Below are 26994 nucleotides of genomic sequence, written 5' to 3' on the forward strand. Positions count from 1 at the left end.
AATCTAAGGGTAAAGGAGTATTCTTTGTGAAATGATAGCAATATTAAAAAGGGCATCAATAAAGAGTTCTATATTCTTTTAAGATATGTTAATCATTTTCTTAATTATTTTATTTGATAGAAAATGAACTTTTATATTCTGAATCATTAAATTATTATAGTTATTAGTTAGGAACCTTAGGTATAGAAATTTTTATTACTATAATATGGCAGATTTGTCTACAGAATATTAATAATTCACACTTACATAATGCTTTAAAGTCTAAGCCTTAGAATTAAAAGTTAAAGCTTATGTAAGAAATGGCTCATTACCAATATGATAGAGATTAACAAGGTAACATAGAAAGAGAAGTAGATTTTTCATGTGTGGACCAGAGTTCAAATGAGATAGGGGACTGTTTTTTCTTCCCAAACAGTAACATTAATAAATGAATTATATCTCTGCTTCTCGGTACTTTGACAACATTCAAAAATGCATTTTCACATGATACAATGTGTCCTTTGATGAGTTTATATTTGTATAAAGCTAATGACTATTCTCACCCTTCTTTATCTTTTTTTTGATGTCTTTCTCTTTTTCAAAATGTATTTGCATGTCAGTGTTCTATGCTTTCCTCTCTCTCTATTTGGGTCTCTGTGATTTTGTGTGTTCAAAATTAGGTTATATGTGTGATGATTACTAGTTCATCATCTATCACATTTATGACGGAACTAACCACACTTTATATAAAAGTCTGTAGATAGTTGGACAAACCTTCACTTTTGCATATCATATATGACATATCTTATTGCTCTATGATGACTTTCAGTTCATACCTGAAACTGAAAATGTAAATGTAGCTTTATGTAGAGAAAAGAGCATGATTTTACATTCCCATCCCTGATCCTCATTTTCCTCTGAGGTCCCATGCACTTGAAAATTCTATGAAATGAAGACATTCTCCCTCATTCATGCATGTTGACATCCCCATGTATCATTGACAAAAAAGCAAAAAGCAAAATTTAGGAATTTGCTCATGGGCCCCAGTGTTTAGTGTTTGATGAAGTTCTCCTAGGATAATGAAGTGAAGAAATCCAAATGGTATTCATTTGTTTATATTATAAAGCCAGTTTATATCAAATATGTTGAAAAAATTAGATTGATATTATTAGAAGTAGAAAAAACCTGTGACAAAAATACTTCCTTAAAAATATCATGCTTATGAGGGTCTTGATTACAGTCATATCCAGATGGATACAATTCTGGAAAGCAACATGGAATTATGATAAGATGTCCAAAGCATTTGATCCAGAGATCCCTCTTCTAGGCATGGAAAAGCTAGTCAATTTAAGTAAATAATAATTGTTCATTTCATCATTTGTGATAAATTCCATTCTTTGATTTAGCACTGTCTCCCTAGTCATAATGATGAAAAAAGTACATGATCTGGACTACTTTTTAAAATAGTATGATTTATGCTTTTAAATGCTTTAATCCACTCCCTAGGATTTATCTGCTAACTCATGGAAGGGTTGTAAATTGTGTTGGTAAGCAATTTTTTTTTCAATCTGGAGCTTTCTCTACTTTTGTCTTTTTCAAATTTGCACAAAGTTGCTCAGCAATAGAATGGCAACTTGTGAGTTTGAGTTCCCTGCCAGTGAGATTATTTAAACTGGCTGGGTTGTCAATTGGTAGGGTCATTTTCAATTGTAAAATAGGAATTTCACACTCTCTCTCTCTCTCTCTCTCTCTCTCTCACACACACACACACACACACACACACACCCCTCTCCTTTTACCTGCTCCTTTCTGCACATACACATAAAAGAGAGGAAGGAGGAGAGAGAGAGAGGTCTGTCTTGGTATTTAGGTATCTCCTAAGATTCTAGTTACTGACCTATAATCATATATAATTTCATATTCCTCCCTCTGTATAAATGATGAAAGGTGAAAAGGATAGAAGAAACATTAATTTAGTCCTCAACAAGGTGACAATACATCATCTGAAAGATAATGCAATAAAAATATACCTTCTAACACATGGCAGAAAGAACAAACAGTATGTCACTACTTTAGCCTTGTCTTTGGAATTATAAGAAATGTGATTCTTCCTGTGTGCTCAGAATAGCTCCAAATCCAAAGAAGAGAAATAAAGGTTTTGAACAAAATCCCAAATGCTTGCCAAGAAAAGATAGAACCAGTTCTTGACTCTTCATGATTATATGGACTCAAATCTAGGTTTGTATAACCGAAGTTTGTACATGATCCTCAAACTACATTTTGACCATTCATTTTAACCCTTTTCCCAAAAATGAGGAAAGTGACATTGGTTCTCTTTTTCCCTCACTTGAACACTTCCTAATGTGGAATGCTAACAAGGGGAAGAAAGGTAGGAAGAACAAGAGGAATCATGGAAGGGAAAAGATATTAGTATAGTGCTGTGCTTTTACTAATATTACTAATATTCATCCTCACTACATGCTTCTGGGGTAGGTGTTATTATTATGTCCATTTTACAGGTGAGGATACTGAAGAAAACAGAGATAAGTATTTTGCCCAGGGACATCCAATGAGTATCTGAGGCTATTCTTTCCGACTCTGTCAGTACTCTTTCTTCTGCTTCTAGGAAGTAAGGAGACTGGGGACTCCTCAAACTAGATCCCTCACATAATCACCTTTATATATAGAATAACTATAATGATACCTTCCTGGAGAGTCTCCATTCTCATCAAAGAGGATTGTGTCTCCAGAAACCCCAGTGAAGTTTGTCTTCATCAGAGAGTCAAGAAGTTTTCTTCCATCAATTGGTTTCATGGCATCACAGAGCCCAGCATATCCTGGACAGAGTGCTGTCTGCATGTTGTGAAGACCATATGCCATGGAATATATTGCATTGATTACAAACCCCATTTTGGAATCTTGGACATATTGTGTAGTCAGAGTCAGGGAACCTATGAGGGAAAAAAGGAGAAAGGTTTAAAAGCAATACCCGAAACTGATTACAGGACACTAATTGTGGTACCATTGTAGATATTTTATGGTACTAAATTCCTTCCCTGATGCCTTATCATGCAATTTATTTGTTGACCCTAGAATGAATTCTATGATGAGAGCACAGGCTTTAGTAGGTCCTATCAATCTAGAAACATTCAGTATTAGTGTGGTGATGATGGTTTTTGTGTTGTCTGAAGACTAATTTCTATTTAGAGAGACTTATCAACAGAAGGTTGGGGTTGTGATCTGTTTTGGTGGAGGAATAATCATATTGTTGAAATCACAGATTCCTGAAATACTGAAATATACTAGAGGAACAGCTATCCATTTCTAACAACCTGTGATTTGAAAGTCAGAATCCAGGGAACTTGGCTATCTCTTCATAGCTGTGAGTTTGGGTGGTCTAGACATACAACATTGGTTGAATGAAAGTTGCAAGATCTTGTCCTTACATCCAAGGATATTCAAAGTTATTATCATGTTTAGCTCTATTTTTCTCCTTCTCCAAATGGTTAATCTCCTAGTGACTAATCAATAAAATGATAAACATATTTTAAAGGTGGTATTAATGACTCATCAGTCAAAAAACATTAACTACAAAAGTGAAGTATGTGTTTGCTGTGTGTTTGTATGTGTGTGATAAAAGTATGAAGAGTACTGTGCTATGGTGATAGGGGAGAAGAAAGGTTTAGACAGGAGCTTGTAGTCTTTGCCATTATGGATCTTACAGTCAAAATTGAGAAAAAGAAATAATTTAAGCATATTATATCAGATAAATACATAATCCTATATAAGATAAAACAAAGGGGTCAACTGATCAAGTGTTTAAATGTCACATCTGTCTAGACTATACTTTTATAAACTCTACTCATAGTATGAGATCTTTTAAAAACTTTATATCTATATTATATTTACCTATATTTATACATCTAGCTAGGTGCACATACAGATGCATATGTGTGTATAAATGTACAGATATATACATTTGTATATATGTGTATATAGCTATATAGTTACATCTATCTCTCTATATGTTGTTGTTCAGTTATGTCTAACTTTTCTTGACTCCATTTGTGTTTTTTGGATAAAGAAACTGAAGCTCATTTTACATATTAAGAAAATTATACAAACGGGGATAAGTGGCTTGTCCAGATTCATACAGCTAGTAAGTGTCTGAGACCAGATTTAAACTCAGGAAGATGAGTTTTCTTGACTCCAGGTCCAATGCTCGATCCATTTTTCTATCTAGCTGCCCTATACTTTATGTAAAAGTAGAGATACACATATGTATTTGCATTTCTATGTGCATATATATATGTGTGTGTGTGTGAGCATGCATATGTATATACATACATACTTATTTATATGCAAATGCATGTGAATATTTGTATGTATTCATATATGCAAGTGTATCTCTATATATAGAGATGCACATACATACCAGTATATATGCATACAATAAAGTATTCATAAAGACTCATCTTGCTAAGTTCAAATACCAGCCTCAGATGCTATCAGTGTGACCCTGGGCAAGTCACTTATCCCTGCTTGACTCAGTTTCCTTATCTGTAAAATGAACTGGAGAAGGAAATGGCAAAACATTATAGAATATAGTCACAAAAATCCCAGTGTAGTCATGAAGAGTTGTAAATGGCTGAACAGAAATATAATAAAGTATATGTACTAAAAAAAACTATAGTTAAATTCCAATTGATATAAATTATAAATCTCCAGGTCACTTACATTAAAATTTCCCCATTTGAAGTTATAATTACATAAAATAAGATGATCAGTTAGAGGTCAGTGAAAATAAGCAGTGTGAATTCAAACATAGCTATTATTATTGGTCAATCATTTAACTAATAAGCATTTATTAAGTGCCTATTATGTGTAGGCTACACTGCTAAGTTCTAGGTATACAAGAAAGCGGGGAGTCTCTTATTTCAAGAAGCTTACAATCCATTTAAGAACAGACTTAGCTATATTCAGAATCATTAAAGTTAGATAGATAGATCTTGTGAGTTATTTACAATTCTTTCAATTCAAGTAAAGATGTTTTCATTAATGATGTCCTTTGCCTTCCTTATCAATATATCAGTTATCCTAGCTACCATACCTTGGATGATATTCAGATTATGGATTTTTTTTTCTTCTAGAAAGGCAACTCTTAGAGTTGAACCAAATACTACAAATTGTGTCTGACCATGGAAGAGAAAAGTCCTCAACATTTTGACTCAGTTAATATAGGTTAAGGTCAAATTAACTCTCTTCCTTTTTAGCTACTAAATCACATTATTGATGTAATATTTATTGATATCGATGTGATATTTAGTGATAATTATCACTAAAATATTAAATATGTTCAGTTGAATTGCCCTTGTTACATAAATCTTTCACTTTGTACTTGGGAGGTTGATTTCATTCTTCAACTCATATATAACACCTATTTATTCAACTCAACATAAACAGAAAAGAAAAATTCTGCTTTCCTAGGTCTATATCTAGTACCTGATAGAGAACCTTGAAAAATTTCTGAATCTCATGATTCCTACCCAACTGATTCTGAGGTGGGTGAGTAAGAAAGGATATTTCCAAGAGGAACCTAAAATTATTTCTAGAGTCATGAAGATCTTAAAGGCATTGATTCTATTTATTCTGTCAAATAAAAGAAGATACAATAAAGAAAACTTTGCATAATGAATGAATAGTTGCATAAGAAAATGGTGACATAGGGGCAGCTAGGTGGCACAGTGGATAGAGCACCGGCCCTGGAGTCAGGAGGACCTGAGTTCAAATCTGGCCTCAGACACTTAATAATTACCTAGCTATATGGCCTTGGGCAAGCCATGCAACCCCATTGCCTAGCAAATCCCCCCCCCCAAAAAAAAACCTAAAAAAATGGTGACAACCTTAGGATTTGCATCTTATGCAAATCAAGGCATATGATACAAAAAATAGCAATTTCTTGTTCAAGGATGGAGTGTATCTAAAGTGGACTGGGAAAATATATCTTCCTATAGAGATTTGAAGAGTAGGAGGGAAAACTTATCACATAAATCTGATAACCCAAATACTGTGTAATGTATCAAGTAAGACAGAAGAAGGATGATTATTAAGAAGCTCAGTAATACATTAGGAATCACTATATAAGAAACCAGGAATAATTCTCATGACATCAAATATCTATATGTGAAGCCATAAAATATAGTTGATAAATAAAGTGAATTAGTTATCTTAATATGAGGTAATACATTGAACCTCATAGGCATTACAGAGATTTTGTGGAATGTAGTTCACAACTGTATCATATTAAAACAGCAAAGATTAGTTAAAAAGTATTGAGGAGTTTAAATGTATATCACTGGAAGATATAGTCCTGAGAGGAAAACCAGGAACTGTAGGTAGGAGATAGTGGTAGAAAGGGGAAATATAATGGCTAGTATTTGAGGAAGGATTAATGTAGGGTAAACTGAAGACCCAATACTTCAGAATGTTCAGGCAAAAGGGGTTTGTGTGTTTGTGTGTGTGTGTGTGTGTGTGTGTGTGTGTGTGTGTGTGTGTGTGAAGGGAACAAATATTTATTCATCTCATTTTCTGAGCTAGGTGCTTTGATAAACACTTTAAAAATATTACTTCATTCATTTCTCTAAACAGTTCTGTGAAGTTAATTATATATTATACACATTTTTTTCAGTTGAGAAACTCAAGAGAGACATAGGTTAAATAACTTACCCAGGGATATTTAACCTGGGCAAATCACTTAAGCTTCCTTTTTCAAAGGAAGAACCATATACTTAGTTCTAGAGTGAATGATAAAGGATGCATGACAATAATAACTAACTTTAACTAATATTAATAATATCTATCATTTATATGACACATATTATGTATCAGGCTTGTGTTAAGCACTTCACATTTATCATCTCATTTGATTTTTACAATAACCCTGGAAGATTGATTCTTTTATTATTCGTGTTTTTCACATAAAGAAACTGTGGCAAATTAAGGTGAAGTAATTTACTCAAGGTTTCAGTTTTAGTGAAGTTCTAAAGTCAGATTCAAATTGGGTCTTTGTGACTTCAGGTCCAGTACTCTATCCACTGTACCATCTAGCTGCTCCATTATTTAAATACTTATTTAAAATATATTTTCTGATTGACAATTTTGTGACTTGCCTTCATGTGTATTTCATTCTTTGAAGTCAAATAAGGAAATTGTTGATCTCAGTCTGGTTCTAACTAATTGACTAATAAGGAGGAACTGGTTGTTTAAGTAGAAATGGCAAGAACCTTGGGAGTAAGTATTCATTTTTTTCTGACAGTTTATAAAAGATTAGAAGGAGGAAGTCATTCTAGTTCAGAGAAAGTGGAGAGTCATTTAGTTTAAGGTTCTCCAGGGGGAACTAGATCAACAGTATAGATAGGCTCCTAAAAATGAAGTTCTAATTATATAAATACAAAGGGGGAAGAAAAAAAGGGAAGAATTCTAAAGAAATTCATCTAGATAAAGAGGAAGTTAATCAACTGACATGTATTTTATTAAAAAAATAGATTTGGAGGATAAAGTATAATAGTAATATTATATAATGTTTATAAAATAATGTACTCCACAATGATTTTACCTTGGGCAAGAAAGCTGAAAAATCCTACATTTTCATATTCTAAAGTTTATTTCAAATATAATATGCTGAATAAAATATATTTAATATATAATAATAATAATAATAATAATTCATTAAGTGCTCTTTACTTGTCCTTAGTTCTCTTTACAAGTCACCTTTGTTGCCATATTACCTATCTTTGTAATCACCCCTAAAGCTACCTCCTCTATAAAGCCTTTATTAAAGTTTGAGATGTTATCCATCTCTTCTAGTCCAATAATATTTTATTATTCTCTATTTAATTTATAAAACTCCAAATTTTGCTTACTTTATATGCATTTATATTCCGACACCACCATCAGAAAGCAAGAGACTTGAAGAGATCTTATATATTGTCCTTTCTCCCTCATAACTATGAATAAAAACTTGGTCATTCTAGTCACTCTTGTTGAATGAAAGAAAGCTTGAATATCCCATGTTTCAGCAGTATAATATCATGCTTCCTTAAGCCATCATAGAAGAGGCCAACATATATTGTTCCAAGAATGAAAAGGGGATAGTACAGCAGGATAGTGGGTAGTGTTATAGGGCAGCTAGATGGTGCAGTGGAGGCAGGACAGGAGTTCAAATTCAGCCTCAGAAATGTACAAGCTGCGTTACCTTGGGCAAGTCACTGAACCCTGATTGCCTTATATCTAGGGCCATTTCCAGTCATCCTGATTTATATCTGGTCACTGGAACCAGATGGCTCCGGAGGAAAAAGTGAGGCTGGTGTCTTAACATAGCATCTCCTCACTCAAATTCAGTTTCTGTGCTTGTAATGGCATCGCCTCCCTGATATCATGGTCTTCTTCAAGAATAAAAAATAAATATTGTTGTTGTAGAGGACAGGGTTTGAATTTTATTGCTAACTAGTTGTGTGACTACAGATAAATTTTTGAACCTTTCAGAGAGGTTTCCTCATCTGTAAAGTAAAGGATAATAATAATTACTCTCAGTGTTTTGTGAATCGGGGCTGGGGGTGGTGTGTGATTGAATCATTTTTCAGTCATTTCCAGCTTTTCATGACCACATTTGGGGTTTAATTGGTAAGGATCCTGGTGTGATTTGCCATTTTCTTCTCCAGCTCATTTTACATATAAGGAAACTGAAACCAACAGGGTTAAGTGACTTGCCCAGGGTCACAAAGATTTGAGTTCAGGAAGAGCTATCTTCCAGGTGTAACATTCTTTATCCTGTGGCATATAGTGACCCCATGAAGGTTGTGATGGTTGTGGTAATGATAAAATGGAGGGAAGATGAAGGAAGGCAGTGGACAGAAGCAAAATATTTTTTTTTTAGGTTTTTGCAAGGCAAACAGGGTTAAGTGGCTTGCCCAAGGCCACACGGCTAGGTAATTATTAAGTGTCTGAGACCGGATTTGAACCCAGGTACTCCTGACTGCAAGGCCGGTGCTTTATCCACTACGCCACCTAGCTGCCCCCGAAGCAAAATATTTTTGAGGAAGAAAATGATGAAAGAAAAAGAGTGATGAATAGAAGAATAATGGAAAGGAGGAAAATACACAGGAATCATAGCTATAAATGTGAATGGGATGAGCTCAATCATAAAATGGAAATGGATTTGAAACTAGCATCCAGCAATATTTTGTTTACATGAGATACATTTGAAACAGAAAGAACTAGAGTTAAAACAAAGAGCTAGAACAGAATCTGTTATGCTTCATCTGAAATAAAACAGGTAGGGGTAGAAATCAGTAAAAGTATATTTTGCTAAAGAGACCATAGACAATGAAATAATATTAACAAAGCAAGTTTCTCTAATAAAAGTTTCTTTTCTAATTGATATATCTTCATAGGGAACTGATTCAAATTTATAAAAATAAGAGAAATTCCAATTAATAAATGGTTGAAGTGTACAAACAGGCAGTTTTCAAAAGATAAAAGATATATATATATATGTATATACATATATATATTCATATAAAAATGCTCTGAATCACTGTTGATGAGAAAAACTCTCAAGTTCCACCTCACACCTATGGAAAAACCAAAATTAGAGGAAATGAGAGGAAATACATATGATGATAAACTGTTGGTGAATTGATTTGTCCAACCATTCTGGAAAACAATTTAGAACTATACCTAAATAGCTATAAACTGTATAAACTCTTTGAGCTGCAATGGCAATACCAGAACTATGCCTCAAAGAGAAAAAAGAGAAAGGTAAAGTAACTATCTGTACAAAAATATTTACAGCAATTCTTTTTATGTTGTCAAAGAATTAGAAACCAAAGGGATGTTTATCAATTGGAGAATGGCTGAAAAAATTGTGGCATATGATTATGATGGAGTACTACTGTGATATAAGAGAGGACAAGGATATGGCTTCAATGAAAGATGTCAAGATATATATGAACTGATTTAAGGTAAAGCTAAAAGAGTTGAGAGATCATTTGTACATAGTAATGACACTATTTTAATGATGATCAACTACAAATGATTTGACTACTCTGATCACTTCAGTGATCCAAGACAATTCCAAAATGCTCAAAATTATGCTATCAACCTCCAGAGAGATAACTAATTAGCTTTGAATGCAAATTAAAGTATAATTTTCTGACTATGCATGTAGTATGTATCTGTGTACCTATGCATGCATGTCTATACATATTTGCCTGTATATATATATATATACATATACATATATATATATATATGAAGGTGTGTGTGTGTGTGTGTGTGTGTGTGTGTATCTATCTACTTTTCTGTGTGTATGCATTTTTGAGATAAGATTTCCCATGTACAGTTTTTATCATATGGTTTACCTTCTTAGTGGTTAGGAGAGGAATAGGAGGGAAGTAAAGAGTCTAAAATTTAAAATTTTTAAAAGAAAAGAATGTAAAAGAAATGAATTTACAAATATATTTAAATAAATGGGATTGGGGAGAGCTGTGGTCTTTGGGTTGATCGCTCTTGCTGAACCTTTTTCTCCTCTTCTTCCTTCTCCTCCTTCTTTACATTTATTGTAAGAGAAGGTTGTAAGAGGCACTGAATGCTATTTAAAATAGTGGATACAGTTTTAGAGTCAAAAGACCTGAACACAAATCTCACCTTAGACATATTGTGTGATTTGGAACAAGGCATTGAATGATTTTTGACTCCATTTGATCCTTTGTAAAATGAGGAAGTTGAATACAATGAACTCTAAGTTCCCTTCCAATTATAAAGGACAAACTATAATGTGGACAAAATATCAATAAAATGCTCTGAAGTAAATAATTTGTTTCAAATAATTTGATTGATTTTTCACTGAATTGTACTACATTTTTTTTTAATATATTGGATTATTAACTGTTATAGTCATCTCTGCATCCCCTTAATCCCTATTGTAAGATTCACTCTACAAATTATGCAGGTCCTTATCACCATTCACAATCCTCACTAATTAAAATAGTTTTCTTTTGTCTTCTAGTTTCTCCATCTTCTGCCTTAGTGCATCTTGCAAATTGATAATATTCCAATGAATTTCTGATTCATTGATGTGAATACTTCTACCAGTCACTCACATCACAACTAATTCAATACAGTCCATTTTTTGTGACTATTGTTCATGTTCTCTCATTTATTCCCCTACTACTGCTCATGAGCTTATATCAGAATTTGGCTGCCCAGAGAAATTCATCAGTTTTGTATATCAGTTTCATGACAGCATCTGGATAGTGGATGATGCTCTCGAGATATCCCAGTCACCAGTGGAGTGAAAGGCTACGTCCTTGCTCCCAAGTATTTTATCATGATGTTTTCAGTCATGTCATCAAAAGCCTTCACTAAGTATGAACATGGCATTAAAGTCAGCCACAGCATTGCTAGTAAATTTTTTCAGCTTAAAAAGGCCTCTAGTCAAGGCCAAAGTGGAGAATGTTGGTGCATGATCTTCTGTTTGCAGATGATTGTGCACTCAAAACAGGCTTTGAAGCTGAGATACAACAAAGTATGGATCGATTCTCTGCTACTTGTGTTAATTTTGATCTAATATCATCAAAAAAACACACATGCTCCATCAATCAGCACCACACCTTCTATATGAAGAACCAATGATTACAGCAAATGGAGAAGTTTTGAGTTCTGTGGACAAGTTCACTTACCTTGGCAGTGTCCTTTTCAAAGAAGTACACATTGATAATGAATTTGATACACACATTGCCAGAGCTAGCTCAGTATTTGGGAGAATCCAAAAGAAAGTGTGGCAGAGAAGAGGTATTAGACTGACTACCAAACTGAAGGTCTGTAGAGCCATTGCGCTGACCTCATTGCCATATGCCTTTGAAACCTGAATATTCTACCAGTGTCATGCCAGGAAACTGAATCACTTCCATTTAAAGTGTCTTAGGGAAAAAATTAAATTAAATTTAATTTAAAAAAAATAAAGTGTCTTAGGAAGATTCTGAAGATCACTTGGCAGGAGAAGATACCAGACACTGAGGTCCTTTCTTGAGTTAAACTGTCATGTATTCCAACATTACTACACAAATTTCCTTTCCTCCCTCTCTTACCAATCTTCTCCCCCTCCCTCTCATTACAAAACAAGATTTCAATAGGAAAGAAATAATTTCCCAAGAATTCCAACATTATTACACAATTATGATGGAATGGCCATATTGTTAGAATGTCAAAGATATACTTGTAAAAAGTATTATTTTATGGAGCATTGACACAGGGCATGCACTCACAAGGTAGGGTCAGAAGAAGCAATACAGGGACACCCTGAAGTTCTCTTTAAGAATTTTAGAATTGATTGTGCAGCACAGGAGACAGTGACACAGAACCACCCAGTGTGGCATGCCTTCATCAGAGAGGGTGCTGAGTTCTATGAGGTGTTCACATAGACTATTTGTTTCCAACCTGTGTGGAGCATTCCAAATTCGTATTGGTCTGATCGGCCAGTTGGACACACTGTAACCCAAATTTAACATGATGATGTCATTTTGGTCTTCTTTGATAACAAAGGACAACAATCAACTACACCATTGAGCACAAAATTATTTCTTTCCTATTGAAATCTTGTTTTGTAAGGAGAGGGAGAGATTGGTAAAAGTGGGAGGGAAGGAAAGAGGGAAGAAGGGAGAGAGAGAGAGAGACAGAGACACAGAGACACAGAGACACAGAGTGAGAAACAGAGAGAGAGAGAGAGAGAGAGAGAGAGAGAGAGAGAGAGAGAGAGAGAGAGAGAGAGACACAGGGATTGTTACTTATCTTTCTTTCTCAAAGAAGACCAATGATAACATAAGCATGATGTCTTGGCTTGCACATAAATTAGATTTAAGTGAAGCAGAAGTGCCTCAAGTCAACTTCACTGTCTCCTCTAGAGTCATCCAAGCCCAATGATAAGAAACAGAAAAAGAAAGACTGATCCAGAACTCAGTGAGTGACCTTGGCTTTTTTAAAATTAAGGTCTTTCCCGAGTCTCAGTTTGTCTGATGGTGTTTAAGGGCTAGGAAAGAAGGGAGACAAAAGATGGCCTAGTTTGCCATTACAAAATAATCATCTGGGAAGGAAAAACAGCAGAATCCCAGGCCAGAATAGAAAACAATTGTAATTGACATTCACTCTGAGCCAAGTTATTCAATGAACAAGAAAGGCTTGAGTTTGGACCTATTATTGGCTATGAAAGTCAATTATTTGGATTTAAAGGCAAAATCAAGTACTTCCAATTGAATCACAATGGGCTTTTTCCAAACCTGTTTTTTCAGAACTATATTTCATAAATGAAAACTGTATAAGACAGAGTAAACTGTTTCATTTATTTGAAAAAAAATAAAATAAATAAGACATTAAAAAATTATCCCCCAAATTCCAAATCATCTTACAAAATATAAGCAACTAAAATTATATTCCTTTGAGGCAGAGCACCCACATGTAAGGGAATGATTCTCCATCTAGCTAGAGGGAATACATGTGATCAAGGAAGAAGAAAGAAGAACCGGAGGCATGAAAGAAAGAAAGAAAGAAAGAAAGAAAGAAAGAAAGAAAGAAAGAAAGAAAGAAAGAGAAAGGAAAAGAAAGAGGAGAGGTAGAGGAAAGGGAGAAAGAAAAAAAGAAAGGGACAGAAAAAAGAAAGAAGAAATAGTAGAGTGGCCCAATTAAAATTGGCAGGTTTGATCTCCAGAGAACAGCTACTATTCACAAAATGCTGTTCATTCCTCAAAGATGACCAATGACATCAACAAATGGGATGACTTGATTTTCGTGTGACTTGAGTTCATATGAGGTAGAACGGTGAAAAGCCATCAGCCTCATTCTCTCCTCCATTAGAGACCAGGGTCACTAGAAGATCCTACCATAATTGGACTAATACTTTTCTTAATGGTGGGTGCTAAATTATTGATGAGTGTTTGTGTGTGTGTGTGTGTGTGTGTGTGTGTGTGTGTGTGTGTGTGTGTGTTTGTGTGAAGAGGTCTTAACTCTTACATGTTGCAAAGGGAAAGAAATTAAAAATTTTCCTCTATTGTTCTATTAGTCAGAAAGATGTTCTATAGGTTGAGTTATAGCAAAAGCTTCAAGTTAAGTCCATTTCCTTTTATTCTACTTTCTGTAGAGAAAACTTTTAATAGTGTTCCATTAATCTAAGGATGATCATTTTACATCTTCCAAGCCTCTACCTGGCACAGTGAATAGAGTGTTGGACCTGGAGTCAGGAAGATCTAAGTTCAAATTTGGTCTCAGGCATGTACCAATTGTATCACCCTGGGCAAGTCACTTAATCTTGTTTGCCTCAGTTTCCTCATCTGTAGACTTTGGTTTTTCTGGAAGCTGCCTTTTGAGTCATGGAAAAATACCACCAGATACTAATCAGCATCATTTATGGTCATAACTATAACTATATATGATTGTCTTCAAACCTCTGACTTTCATTCTTGATTAGTGAAAACATTCTTGGCAAACACTTTTGCTCTGGTCTGTTTTGCTTCAGTTCAAGAATTTTACCTCTTGAGGCACAAAAGGAATGACCTCAGATGTCCATTTTAATCATGACTTCTGGTTCCAAAAACTGGGTCCTATTCCATTATTCCTAGCTGGGGTATGCAGGTGATTTGCACCTGCTTTGAAAATTTTTAATTTTTTTCAAAGTAAACACTTTGAGTTCTTCAGGACACTTAGGTCTGGGGGCAGCATGGTTGAAGAAGGAAGGTCTGAGAGGAAAACCTGTACGATCAAGAGACAGGTTTGTATATACCAGGTGGTTGTATTCTGTCGTCCAAAATTAACACTCTGGTTCTTGCCCTGCATTGATGGTGCACCAAGGTACGTCGCTGATATGGGAGTATGAGAAATCAATTCAAAGGTCAAGAGACTCCCATAACATCCAGATCATCACCAATAGTCCCATTTCTGATCAAATCAGGCCATGGGGTATGATGATTCTGGGAATGGCAAATGAGACTTTCAAAATATATTCCTCACTATAATAAACATAACCACTTACTCTCAAAATTGGAAAATGTCACAAGATCACATATTTTAGCCCTTGCCTTAATTTTTTATCTTATAAAATGTTCCCAACCAGTCTCTATCCAGATTTTTTTGTGTGTCTGAGGCTGGATTTGAACTCAGGTGCTCCTGTCTACAGTGCTCTATCCAGTGTGCCACTTAGCTTCCCCTCCAGATAATTTTTGAAGGATCTCCTCCTCCTCTCCCTGTTCCACTTTTGCACCTTCCAGGGTAGTTCATTCTACTTTTGAAGCACTCTAATTATAAGGAAGGTTTCCCCCTCACATGAAGCTCAAATTTTCCTCTTTTGAGCAGAATTCCTCTCAGAGGCAAAGCACAAGAAGTTTTATTCCTTTTCCATATGATAACCTTTCAGATACTTGAAAACCAGCATCATACCCCAAGAACATTTTCTTTACACCAGGCCAATCATTGTTGTCCTTTTGATCAATCTCCAAATAGTTATCTCAAATTCTTTCATCACTCTAGGCATCCTTGCATTCTTTCCCACATATTTCCGTGAAGAAAAGCAATTCACAGTTTAAATGATTTGCTTGAGATTATAGGGCTAGAGAATTTTTGTACTCAAAGTAGAAATAGAGTGAGTCTTCTGACTCCTGATCGAGTGGTCTGTTCACTATACCTTATTCTGACCAACATGACATATAGTGAAAAGTGAACTTTTTTCCTAAATTTTACCCTTCATGAGTTGGAAAACATTCCACTGATCACTTGCCAAACACTGGGGCAGAGGATACTGAAGTGATAAATCAAAGGTCTGCTGAAAATAAATGAAAGTCTTTTGAAGTTATCTAGCATGATTTTGCATATGTCTAGTCTCCATGACATCCTGATTTTTTTTTATTTTTTCCCCCATCAATGTTAGGGTAGGAACTTAATAAATAGAAACAGAAAATGATTGGGGATTTATAAAGTAGGCTTAATAAATATTCAATGAGACCCCTAAAATATAATAAATATAATGTCAAATATAACAAAAACAAATAATACCTCTTCAAAAATGTTTATATAATTGGGCTTGGAGTCAGGAAGACTGATCTTTTAGAATTCAAATTTGGTGCTAGACACTTACTAGCTCTGTGACCCTAAACAAGTCACTTAACCATATTACCTCAGTTTCCTTCTCTGTAAAATGAACTAGAGAATGAAATGGTAAACTACTTCAGTATCTTTTCCAAGAATACCCAAAATGGGGTCAAAAAGTCAGATATGACTAAAATAACTGAACAAAAACAGCAATAATATAAACATTATAGGTAATTGCTTTATAAAACTGGAAACAATCTAAATGTCACTAATAGGAAAATGGTTTAATGATTTAGTAAAACCACCATGCTACTATGATCAATATGTATGCAGAACACAAGGAAATCTAGAAAGGTATTTATAAAGTGATGTATATTGAATGAAAGGAAAGCCAGAGTAGAGTACACAATATTGTTATATAAGAGGAAAATTAATTCAGAATAAATGAGCAAACAAAAATTCTAATAGAGATACAGAGAGGACAAAAAAACAAAAAATAGTTTTATGCTTTCAAATTTAGTTGTATTAATTAAAATTATTAACTGAACTAATTTTAACTCAATATTAAGTGCACATTTTGCCAACCCAACAATTTATATGTATTTTGCACTTGTGTACATGCACACATATACAAATATGAATGTATATAGATACATTAGCATATATTTCTTTGCCTTATACAATGCAGGCTTCTTAAGAGTAGAGAAAGTTTCATTTTTATCTTTGCATCACCACCACCTGAATGTTGATGTTTCATTAATCATTTAATTAAAAAGTCAATGAGATAACAGATTTTAAGGTGGTAAAAAAGATGGCCTTGAAGTAATAACTTGCCTTGGGGAATGGGTCAGTGGAATCAGATTGTAGCTAATAAGATGGATAATGAGAAAGGGGGTGACTGAAGTTAAAACACCAGATTCTTTACGGTAACATTAATGTTATTTTCCAGTCCATACAGGTACTAATGCTTGCTTTTCATTTAATACTGTAACTTCAGCATTGAGGTCTGAACCCCCACATCTGAGGAAGATGGGCTCTCAGGGAACTACAGAAGTGCAAGAGGGAATAACACTGTATGGAAACCAAAATTTTAATTTTTAAATACTCTGCCATGAGTCTGTTGGTAGCTCTCTGATGGCTATGCTATTCCAGATATAATATCACTTTCATTCACATTACAGTGTTCCATATGGTGGTTAAATGAAGGGTGACTTCTGTGAGACTGCTAAATACTGGAACATGTGGCAGTTTGGAAAGGCATAATCGAAAAGACCTGCATGTAAGAATATATACACATTCCATTTGTTTATATATTCTACCACTTCCCGCAGAGTCAGGAATGGAGGGACAAATAGAGCTGGAGATTTACACAGATGAAGTCATGAGACTATCATGACACAAGACTCAAACTTACTCACAGGAGCAGGAAGCATTACCTATGGCCCCAATCATTCTCCCTATCACTTTTTTTTTTTTTTGGTTTTTGCAAGGCAATGGTTTGAGTGGCTTGCCCAAGGTCATATGGCTAGGTAATTATTAAATATCTGAGGCTGGATTTGAACTCAGGTACTCCTGACTCCAGGGCCAGTGCTCTATCCACTGAGCCACCTAGACACCCTTCCCTATTACTTTCTCCCCCACCCCCTTTTATTTTTTGGCAAGGCAGTGCGGTTAAGTGACTTGCCCAAGGTCACACAGTTAGGTAATTATTAAGTGTCTGAGGTCAGATTTCAACTTAGGTCCTCCTGACTCTAGGGCGGGCACTCTATCCACTGTGCCACCTAGCTGACCCACCCCATTACTTTCAGGAGCAAAGCATACATCTTTGAAAATCATTCCCCATACATACTGTCTAGGCATTATGGACAGTAACTGATTTTAACTTATATACTTATGGCTTAACACAGTATCTGCTATATAGATGGTGTATATATATTAATTGCTTTTTCATTCATTCCTTTTCAGGATTTTTTTAATCCTATGTTATGAGTTACATCTTTTCCGGTCCCTCTCTTGGTCATTCCCATTCTTAATTTAATTCCTTCACTGATGGAGCATTTGATTATTCTACTCTATAAATATTTGACAGAACTTTGAATGTTTTTTTTATATGGATTCTGGTTCCTTCATCATTAATTCTCTCAAAGAAACTTGGGCATAAACCATAAATAAAAGTTAGAACCCAAAGAAAGATGTATGCTGAGTGTTTTCCCTTCTGTCTAATCTTGTGGGAGGTGCTCTGAGGAAAATAAAAAAAAAGTGTAAAACTTGATTTTTGCTCCTAAAAAGCTCATATATTAGACTTAGGAAAGACATGGGATTAAGATATTTGAAACAATTGTATAACAATAAAGTGAGTATATAATTAGTTACTAAACTATGTGGTATAGCCTAAAAGCTGTTTTTGTGATTACAGGAAGACGATATTAATATGTACAAGTTGGAAAACTTGGGGGAAAGTTCTGTAAGGAAGGAAGGCTAAGTAGAGAGTAAAGGGGGATACTGAAGTGAGGAGAGATATTTTTAATTGTAAGTCTTTGAATCAACAAATAGGTTACATAGAAAGTTAAACAGTTTGAGCATTGAGAGCCTTATGTTTTAATAGGAGAGACAACATGGAAATAACAGGGTAAAGTATATGGAATGTAATATGGGAGGGGAAAAAACCAGTAACTAGAAACAAGAAAGAAAAACTACTTCTAGAAGGTGGCATGGGAGATAAATCCTGAAGGAAACCAGGATACTTAAGGAGCAGAAGGGAGGAGGCAGTGGATGTTGGTGTTGGAGACATCCAGGTGGAATGTCAAGCTCCAGGGGCTTCAGGAGGGCCAATATAGCAGACTCATAGAGAATATGGAGGAAAGTAAAATGTAAAAAAGACTGAATAAATGTGAAACAGCAGGTTGTGTCCAGCTAGGTGGTGCAATGAATGCCACGCAGGTTTTGGATTCAGGGAGATGAGTTCAAATGTGACTTCTGACTTTCAGCGGTTCTGTCTACCTCTATTTCCTCAACTGTAAAATGGAGATAATAATAGCAACTGGGATCAGAGGGTAAGAGAATGGAGAACAGAGGATCAATGACCAAATAGTAAAAATGAAGATAATGATTCTGGTATTAGCATGGATAGGGCTTGATACTGAGTTTTGTGAACTCTAACATTCTTTTATTCTTTACTTTTCTAATGCTAAGGGTCAGAGTCCTTAAAATTAAATTTAAGAAAAATTCATTACATGCCTGGAATATATGAAGCACAAAGCTGAGTATTTTAGATTTAGTTGTTAAGAGTAAGTATCTGATTGGAATAACTAGAGAAGGAGTGGGGAGCAAGTTAGTTTTTCACATTAGGAGCCTAGGACTCCTAGGATCATTCCAGAAAAGCTGGAATGATTAGACAACTATCAAAATTCAGAGAGCATAATGTGACATTTGCAGGGAGTCAGAGAAGATTGAAGGATTTGATGAAAAATATGAAGCCTAGAAATTCTGAGTATCCAAAACAATAATACTAGCAAGCATAAATAATAAGGCAAGACAGGCATGTCTATCTTCTTTTTAACCACCCAATGGAGTTTGGACAGTCATGGACTCCAAATGTAGAATCAAAAATGGTGGGAGTATTAGGGAGTCACAGCAGGGGGGATGCTACTGCAAATTAGAACAGTGGTTGAGATGAGTGGATTATGGAAATGTTTTGTTGCTTGGTCTTTGTATTCCTGGTGCCTGGAAGAGTATCTTGCACATATTAGCTGCCTAATTAATACTTATTTATTAATTGGGAACTTGATCAAGAGTTTCTTACATAAATAGCCAAATGGTTCATGTCTTTCTTCTCTAAAACAATTGTAGTTTCTTGAGTCAGAGACTGTGTAATGTTTCCCCACAGTGCCTAGTACAATGCTGAACATGTGGTAAGTGCTCAGTCAATTTGTTTTAATTTGATTAATTCTACTCAAGGGAATTCCCTAGGAATGGAAGTCATCTATGTTCTCTCCGGAGACATCATTAAGCAATGGAAGATTTCTGGAGGATCCTGGAAGGCACTGTTCATCTGGACTCTTCCATTGATTCAACCAGCTCTAACCAAGCACAGAGCTTTCAGACTCTGCCAGTTGTTGAGAGACTATGTAGCACTTTGGAAATATTGAGGCACTTAGCATAGAGAGAGAGAGAGATGTTGAAATTCAACTTTAGAACACTTGTTTCCTTTTCTGTAAAAAAGCAATAATATTTTACACAATTTTCATAAGCAAGCACTTTGTAAACCAAAAAGGTCTATATGAATGGGAGTTATTACTCTTATATTCTGTGTAACCACAGATACAAAGCACAGAAAATAATCTGTTACTTCTTTGTGCTTTTTACTATATGGGAAAACAAAAGGAAGCTTTTTCAGCAGCCTCTTGAGTGACACCCAATCTAAGCTTTGAATTCTCTACCAAGTACTCAAAAGTTACTCAACTCTGGAAGAAGAAATAATGAGATTTCCCATACTCCATAAAATTTGTTTGCTTTCTCCAGAGAAAGTTTCAAGAAAACACATTGATTTTATAATCAAGTCAGATGATCGAAAGGCAAGGCATCAATATTAAGGATATCCTAAATCTCTTCGTTTTCTTTTATCTCTATTCAAAATTTGATAATGTAAGTGACTTTAAGCCACCATTTTTATCTATCTCTATGCCTCCAACTTGATCCAAGGCTTTTGAAAACCTCTTGCTGATGTAGGTAGTGGAAAACATACTCAAAGGCTGAGTATTAGATACTTAATAAAGTTGAATTAAATTATTTAGAAGACAAAAACACTCAAAATGATTTAATTTTGAATATGACAGCTGTTTTCTAATTTTATAGTCAATATTACTTGTTTAAATAATATTGCTTAAAGTTTTTCTTCCAAAGTTGATCAGATAAGAACATTCTACCAAAATATATTAAATATTTTGAGGGAAAAAACTGATATATAGTAAGAATTGCTACTTATAAAATTCCACAAGGTTTTTTTTTAGGTTTTTGCAAGGCAAATGGGGGTTAAGTGGCTTGCCCAAGGCCACACAGCTAGGTAATTATTAAGTGTCTGAGACCAGATTTGAACCCAGGTACTCCTGACTCCAAGGCCAGTGCTTTATCTACTGTGCCACCTAGCCGTCCCTAAAATTCGATAAGATTAGTAAATTCAGATATATTAAATGATTTGTATTGAGTCATACAAATCACATCTAGTACATGACTGAGATGAAATTTCAGGTCTCTAACTCCAAGACCAGAACTATACTGGGCTATTTCGTGCTGTCTCTATTAATAACTCACAACAAAACTTATTTCTATGGCATTTTTTATTTCTAAAATGACTTCTTTAAAACTATCATTTGAGATAGATAATATAAAGGCTTAGTATTCCCATCTTACTGATGAGGACTCAATTTCTCAGAGAGATTGTTATTTAACCATAGATATTTGTTGATGCAGAATTTAAACTCAGCTCTAAGTCTGTTGTCCTATGCACTATGCTAGCCTGCCAATATTTCTGTATATTTGTCATATAAATACAAATTTATGTATATATTATACATATAATACTATAAGCAATATCATAAACATTTATGTATGTCTATACATATATATTAAAATGTATACATTTCTAAGCGCCAGAAGGAAGTCAGTGTCTGTTTATCTTACAGGTAAACTAAATAGGACATATCCAAGAGGAGAATTCATCATCTTTCCCCCTCAAAGTTTTTCTCTCTAACTCTGCAATTTCAATTGATAACTCAATGGAGTTATCAATCAGACAACTAAGCATAAAATGATGGAGTTATACCCTTTCCTTTACTCCCTTTTCAAGATCTATTTATTTTGCCTTCAAAATATTTCCTACATTACAATCTCCCTTCCTCTTTTTCTTATGCCTGCTGTATTTGGGCAACTAGGTGAAGTGTGATTGTTGATAGAGTGCTGGGTCTGGAGTCAGAAAGAAGTAAGTTTAAATCTACCCTAAGACACTTCTGTGTTTAGCTATGTGACACTGTGCAAATCATTTAACCTGTTTGCATCAAGTTCCTCTTCTGTAACATGAACATCATAATAATAAGTACTTCACAGGGCTGTTGTGAGGATCAAATGAGATAATTATCAAATGGCTAGCAAAGAATAAGCTCTATGGAAATGTAAAACCACAACAATAAAACAAAACTACCTTAATTCAGGCTACTTCCAAGTCATGTCCCCTAACCATGAGAGTCCCTTAAGGCTTCACATTTGGCTTCTTCTCTTATCCCTTTATGTTCTTGCACTTGGTTAAATCATCAATTCTCATACATTCATTTACTATCTATAATATGCAGATAGAACACTGGCTTCAGAGTCAGGAGGATGGGTGTTCGAATTCAGCCTCAAAGCCTTGACACTTATTAGCAGTGTGACCTTGGAAAAATCACTTAACCCTAAATGCCCCATCATCCAGGACTATCTCCAGTCACCCTGCTTGATATCTGGCCACTGGAACCAGATGGTTCTGGAGGAGAAAGTGAAGCTGGTGACTTTAGCACAGCACTTCCCTTTACTCAAATCCAATTCATGTACTTGTCATGGAATCACCTCCCCTGATGTCATGGTTTTCTTTGAGAATAAAGGACAAATATCAATGTCATCATCATCATCATCCTCCTCATCATCATCCTCATCATCCTCATCATATGTAGATAATTCTTTGATCTTTTTATCAATTCCTAACCTCTCTTCCTACCTCCAGTCTCATATTTCCAACTGCATCTTAGACTCTCAAACTGGAATCCTATAGACATCTTAAACTCAAAATGTCCAAAATAAAACTCCTTATTTTTAAATCCCAAATTCTCTTTCTTCCTAAATCTTCTGTTACTGTCAAGGTTACCACCTTTCCAATTTACCAGGTTTACAACATTTAACTTTTCATTCTCTCTCAACTCCTTCTTCAACCTGTTGTTGTCCCTGCTCTCCACTGACATTATCATCCTTGTACAGACCCTCATCACTTCATACCTGGACTATAATTGGAGATTCTGGTAGATCTCCCTTTCTCAAATTTCTCTTTCCTACTCAGTTCTTTCTCTAATCAATGCTAAAGTGATCTTTCTAAATTTAAGGTATGACCACACCAGACCCTTACCCCACTTAATAAACTCCAGTACTTTATAATTATCATTGTGATTATTAATAATAATTATAACCATCATTTGCATAATACTCTAAATGATAACTCATCATTTTATGCTTAGATATCTGGGAGCATGATTGAGTTGTCTGTTGAAATTGGAAGGTTAGAGAGAAAAAATTGGGGGATAAAGATCACAAATTCCCCTCTTGGATATATCCTGCTTGAATATATCCTATTTTATAAGATAAACAGATAATGATATCCTCTGGCACTTTAGAAATGTGTAAATAATTATTTACAAAGCACATTACAATATCTCCTTTCATGCTCAAAGACTAAGTGTCACAGTGGATGGAGGACTGGTCTAGAGTTAGGAAGACACAAGTTCAAATCTGACCTTAGACAGTTGACACTTACTTGACCTTGGGCAAGTCACTTAAGTCTGATTGCCTCCCATCCAAGACCATCTCTAGTTATTCTGATTCAAATTTGGCCACTGGACCAAGTTGGCTCCAGAGGAGAAAGTGAGACTAGTGATGTAGCACAGCACCCCCTCATTCAAATCCAGTTCAGGTACTTGTCAGGGCATCAGCTCTCTAATTTCATGGTCTTCTTGGAGAATTAAGACAAACATCAAGGTTATTATTGGACAGTGAGTTCTATTGATAAGGAAACAGGTAATGGCATAGTGATTTGCTTATAATCACATAGATAGTAAATATTTGAGGTGAAATTTGAACCCAGGCCTTTCTGACTTAACATCTGATGCTCTATCCACTGTGTTACCTAGCTGCTTCATTTATTACTTCTAGTGTTAAATATAAATTCTTCTGTTTGGCTTTTAAAACCCTTTGTTAAACTTTTCCCCCTATCCTTTCCAGTCTTCTTATACTTTAACATCCTGTATGTACTCTGCTCCAGGGAGACTGGCTTCCCTGCTGTTTCTCTCATAATATACTCTCCCTACTGACATTCCGCATTTTCATTGGTTGTCTTCCATGCCTGGGATAGTGTGCTTATTCATCTCTCCTTCTAGATTCTTTAAAACTACCATTAGCAAGAACATCTTTTCTGATCTCCTCAATGCTGACTTGCTCTCTTCTCTTTACCTTGTTTACATTTTATATGTACTTAGTCCTTTGCATGTCATCATCATTGCAATATGAGCTCTGAAAGAGCAGGGACTACTTAAAAATTTTCATTTTATAATGAAATTAGCACTTGGCATGGTACACGGAACATATAAAGAACTTATTAAATGTTTATTGACATAAATTGACTTGCTGATTTGACTTCTCATTCAGGTTTTTGCAACTTATTTCTAACTCACCTTGTTGCTAATAGTCTATTACCTCCCTATTGACTGTGATATCAGTCAATGAACTTATAAGGATTTGCTCAGTATTTACTGTTTGCCAGATCCTATACTAGATACTAGAGATAAAAAGACAGCAGAAAAAATTCTCCTACCCTAAAGGAGTTTATGTTTTATTCAAGGAGATAGTGCACACAAATAAAAATATGCAAGTGAATAGAGTGTAGGCTCAGGAGTCAGAAAGACTCCTTCAGTTCTGTCTAACCTCACTCACTTAGTATCTGTTTGACCCTGGGCAAGTCACTTAACCTATTTACATCAGTTTCCTAATCTGTTAAAGAAGCTGGAGAAGGAAAAAAAGCAAACCACTCTGGTATCATTGCCAAGAAAACTCCAAATGGGATGACGAAGAGTTTGACATAAATGAGACTATTGAACAGCAACAACAGCAAACTCTTTGAAGGAAGGATTATGTTCCATTTTTTTTGTCTTTTTGTCTTTGTATTCCCAGCACCTTACCTTGAATTTTCTTATACATAGCTGGCTCTTAATATATTTTTAAAAATAAAATTGAATCCATAGTAACAGAGAGGTTAGGAGGAAGAACAAGTTTTAAGGGAATGATAATGAGCTTAGTTCTGTAAATGTTGAAATAGAATTGCCAGCAGAAAATCCCATCATAATATTCAACTCTGGAACATTCTATTATACTGATATTTTAAAATAATGTGTTTTAAAACCTTTGAAAAAAATTCTGGGTCTCTCTGTTTCACTTGATCCAAGGTTTGCACATTTGAAAGTAAGTACTGCTAAAAATACAAGTTCCATTAAGACTTTTGCTTCTAATTAAAAATAACAAGTCTACTAACTGAAAACTCCATCTCTTATAATAAGCGCTATAATTGAAATGAAGTGGAAAATTGAGCAAATGCATTACATTGCAGTACACAACCATTCTGTGTAGAATTTCCTCTTCAAAATAAGCTGCTCATAAATTGTACACCAGGAAGGTTAATTATTGTATTCATTACAATAGAGCTGATTAGTCTACAAAGGGGATTCACTGTGAGATGACAGACACTGCATCATCACCATCAAAAATATTTATTAAGCACCTAATTGCATGTAATATTGTGTTAGGCGTTGCACCAGGAGGTTATCAGCTTCCTTTCATTTATTCATTCATGCAATATTCAACTTCCTCATTATATTTAATTCCTTAAAATACCAATAACATTTTGAAATGATACAGAACCTTCATTCCAAGGAGATACAAGTATTTTCTACAAATTCTTTTACCTGATCTATTTTTCATTAACTAGAGTTGATAGGAAACTTTCAAACATTAAATCTCATGTCACAAATGAGGACAGAATCAACAATAGGCTTAGGATATTTTAGGATATCTTAGGAGCACACGGGCAACAAAGATAGAATTGGGATTAGAAGTCAGACTCTCAGATTCCATGTTCATTTTCCAGCATACCACATTACTTTCATAAAAAAAAATATCCTTTTCACTTAATATGAACAAAAAATAAATCACTCAGTAAATGAGGGAGTTAAATGCAGATCTAATTATAACCATTTTATAAGTGTAGAAATCAAAATAGTCCAAGAAAATAACTGCCAATGCCACATAAATTACACTGCTTTCAATCTGAGTCAATATTTCTTGATCACCTAGCCTACTGAGTTATGATGTGAAGGAATATTGAATAATCTCCAATAGACGAGGAATAATTATTTTCAAGAATGAATATTTTTATCTTCTTTCCTGATGTGAGCAATGACTTGTGTATGACTGATGTTCTCCATTGGTATTCATTTGATTTTAAGAAAACATGAATAAAGACCATTGCACATAGGATATTAAAACTTATGGAGGAATATAGATAAGAATCACACAGGATTGGCAGACACAGATAGGTTGTGAAAAATATTTACCATGATGAAACTAAAACTCTATTATAATATTCATGGACTTTCTTGTTCATAATTTGGAAATTATAGGATAATGGGACCATAAAATCATATATTTAGAAGTGAAAGGCACATTAAAGACCATCTAGTTAATCTTCATTTTACATATAACAAAACTAAAGCCCCCAAAATTAAATGACTTACTGAGGGAATATAGGTAGTTAGTATCAAAGGTAAGATATCAACACAGAGGCAGCCACCATGGACTCACACTTGAAATCATGAAGACTTAAATTCAAATTCTGACCTAAGCAAATTACTCAACTGCTGTCTGCCTTATTTTCTTCATCTGTAAAATGGGGATAGTAATAGCATTTAGTTGTGAGGATAAAACTCTGTGTAAATGCTAAAACCTGCCCTCTTCTCATCTTTCCACTCTTCCTGCAGTTTAATCCCTTTCTAACTCTAAAATCTAACAACATTGGTCTATGTGCCATTCACATATGACACT

At 34.7% G+C, this 26994-nt stretch overlaps 1 protein-coding gene across 3 annotated transcripts in view; it reads right to left on the bottom strand.

Moving 5' to 3' along the window:
• The window catches only part of GRM5 (glutamate metabotropic receptor 5), a 739207-nt gene that overhangs the window by 218750 nt on the left and 493463 nt on the right, over positions 1 to 26994 (bottom strand). For all 3 annotated transcript variants that reach the window (XM_074217076.1, XM_074217075.1, XM_074217074.1), the window contains exon 4: positions 2684 to 2930. In XM_074217076.1, the coding sequence (XP_074073177.1) occupies positions 2684 to 2930 (247 nt within the window). The remainder of the gene's footprint in view (positions 1 to 2683; positions 2931 to 26994) is intronic.

This window comes from Macrotis lagotis, chromosome 1, assembly GCF_037893015.1.
Source record: "Macrotis lagotis isolate mMagLag1 chromosome 1, bilby.v1.9.chrom.fasta, whole genome shotgun sequence".
In the NCBI taxonomy this organism is placed as follows: domain Eukaryota; kingdom Metazoa; phylum Chordata; class Mammalia; order Peramelemorphia; family Peramelidae; genus Macrotis; species Macrotis lagotis.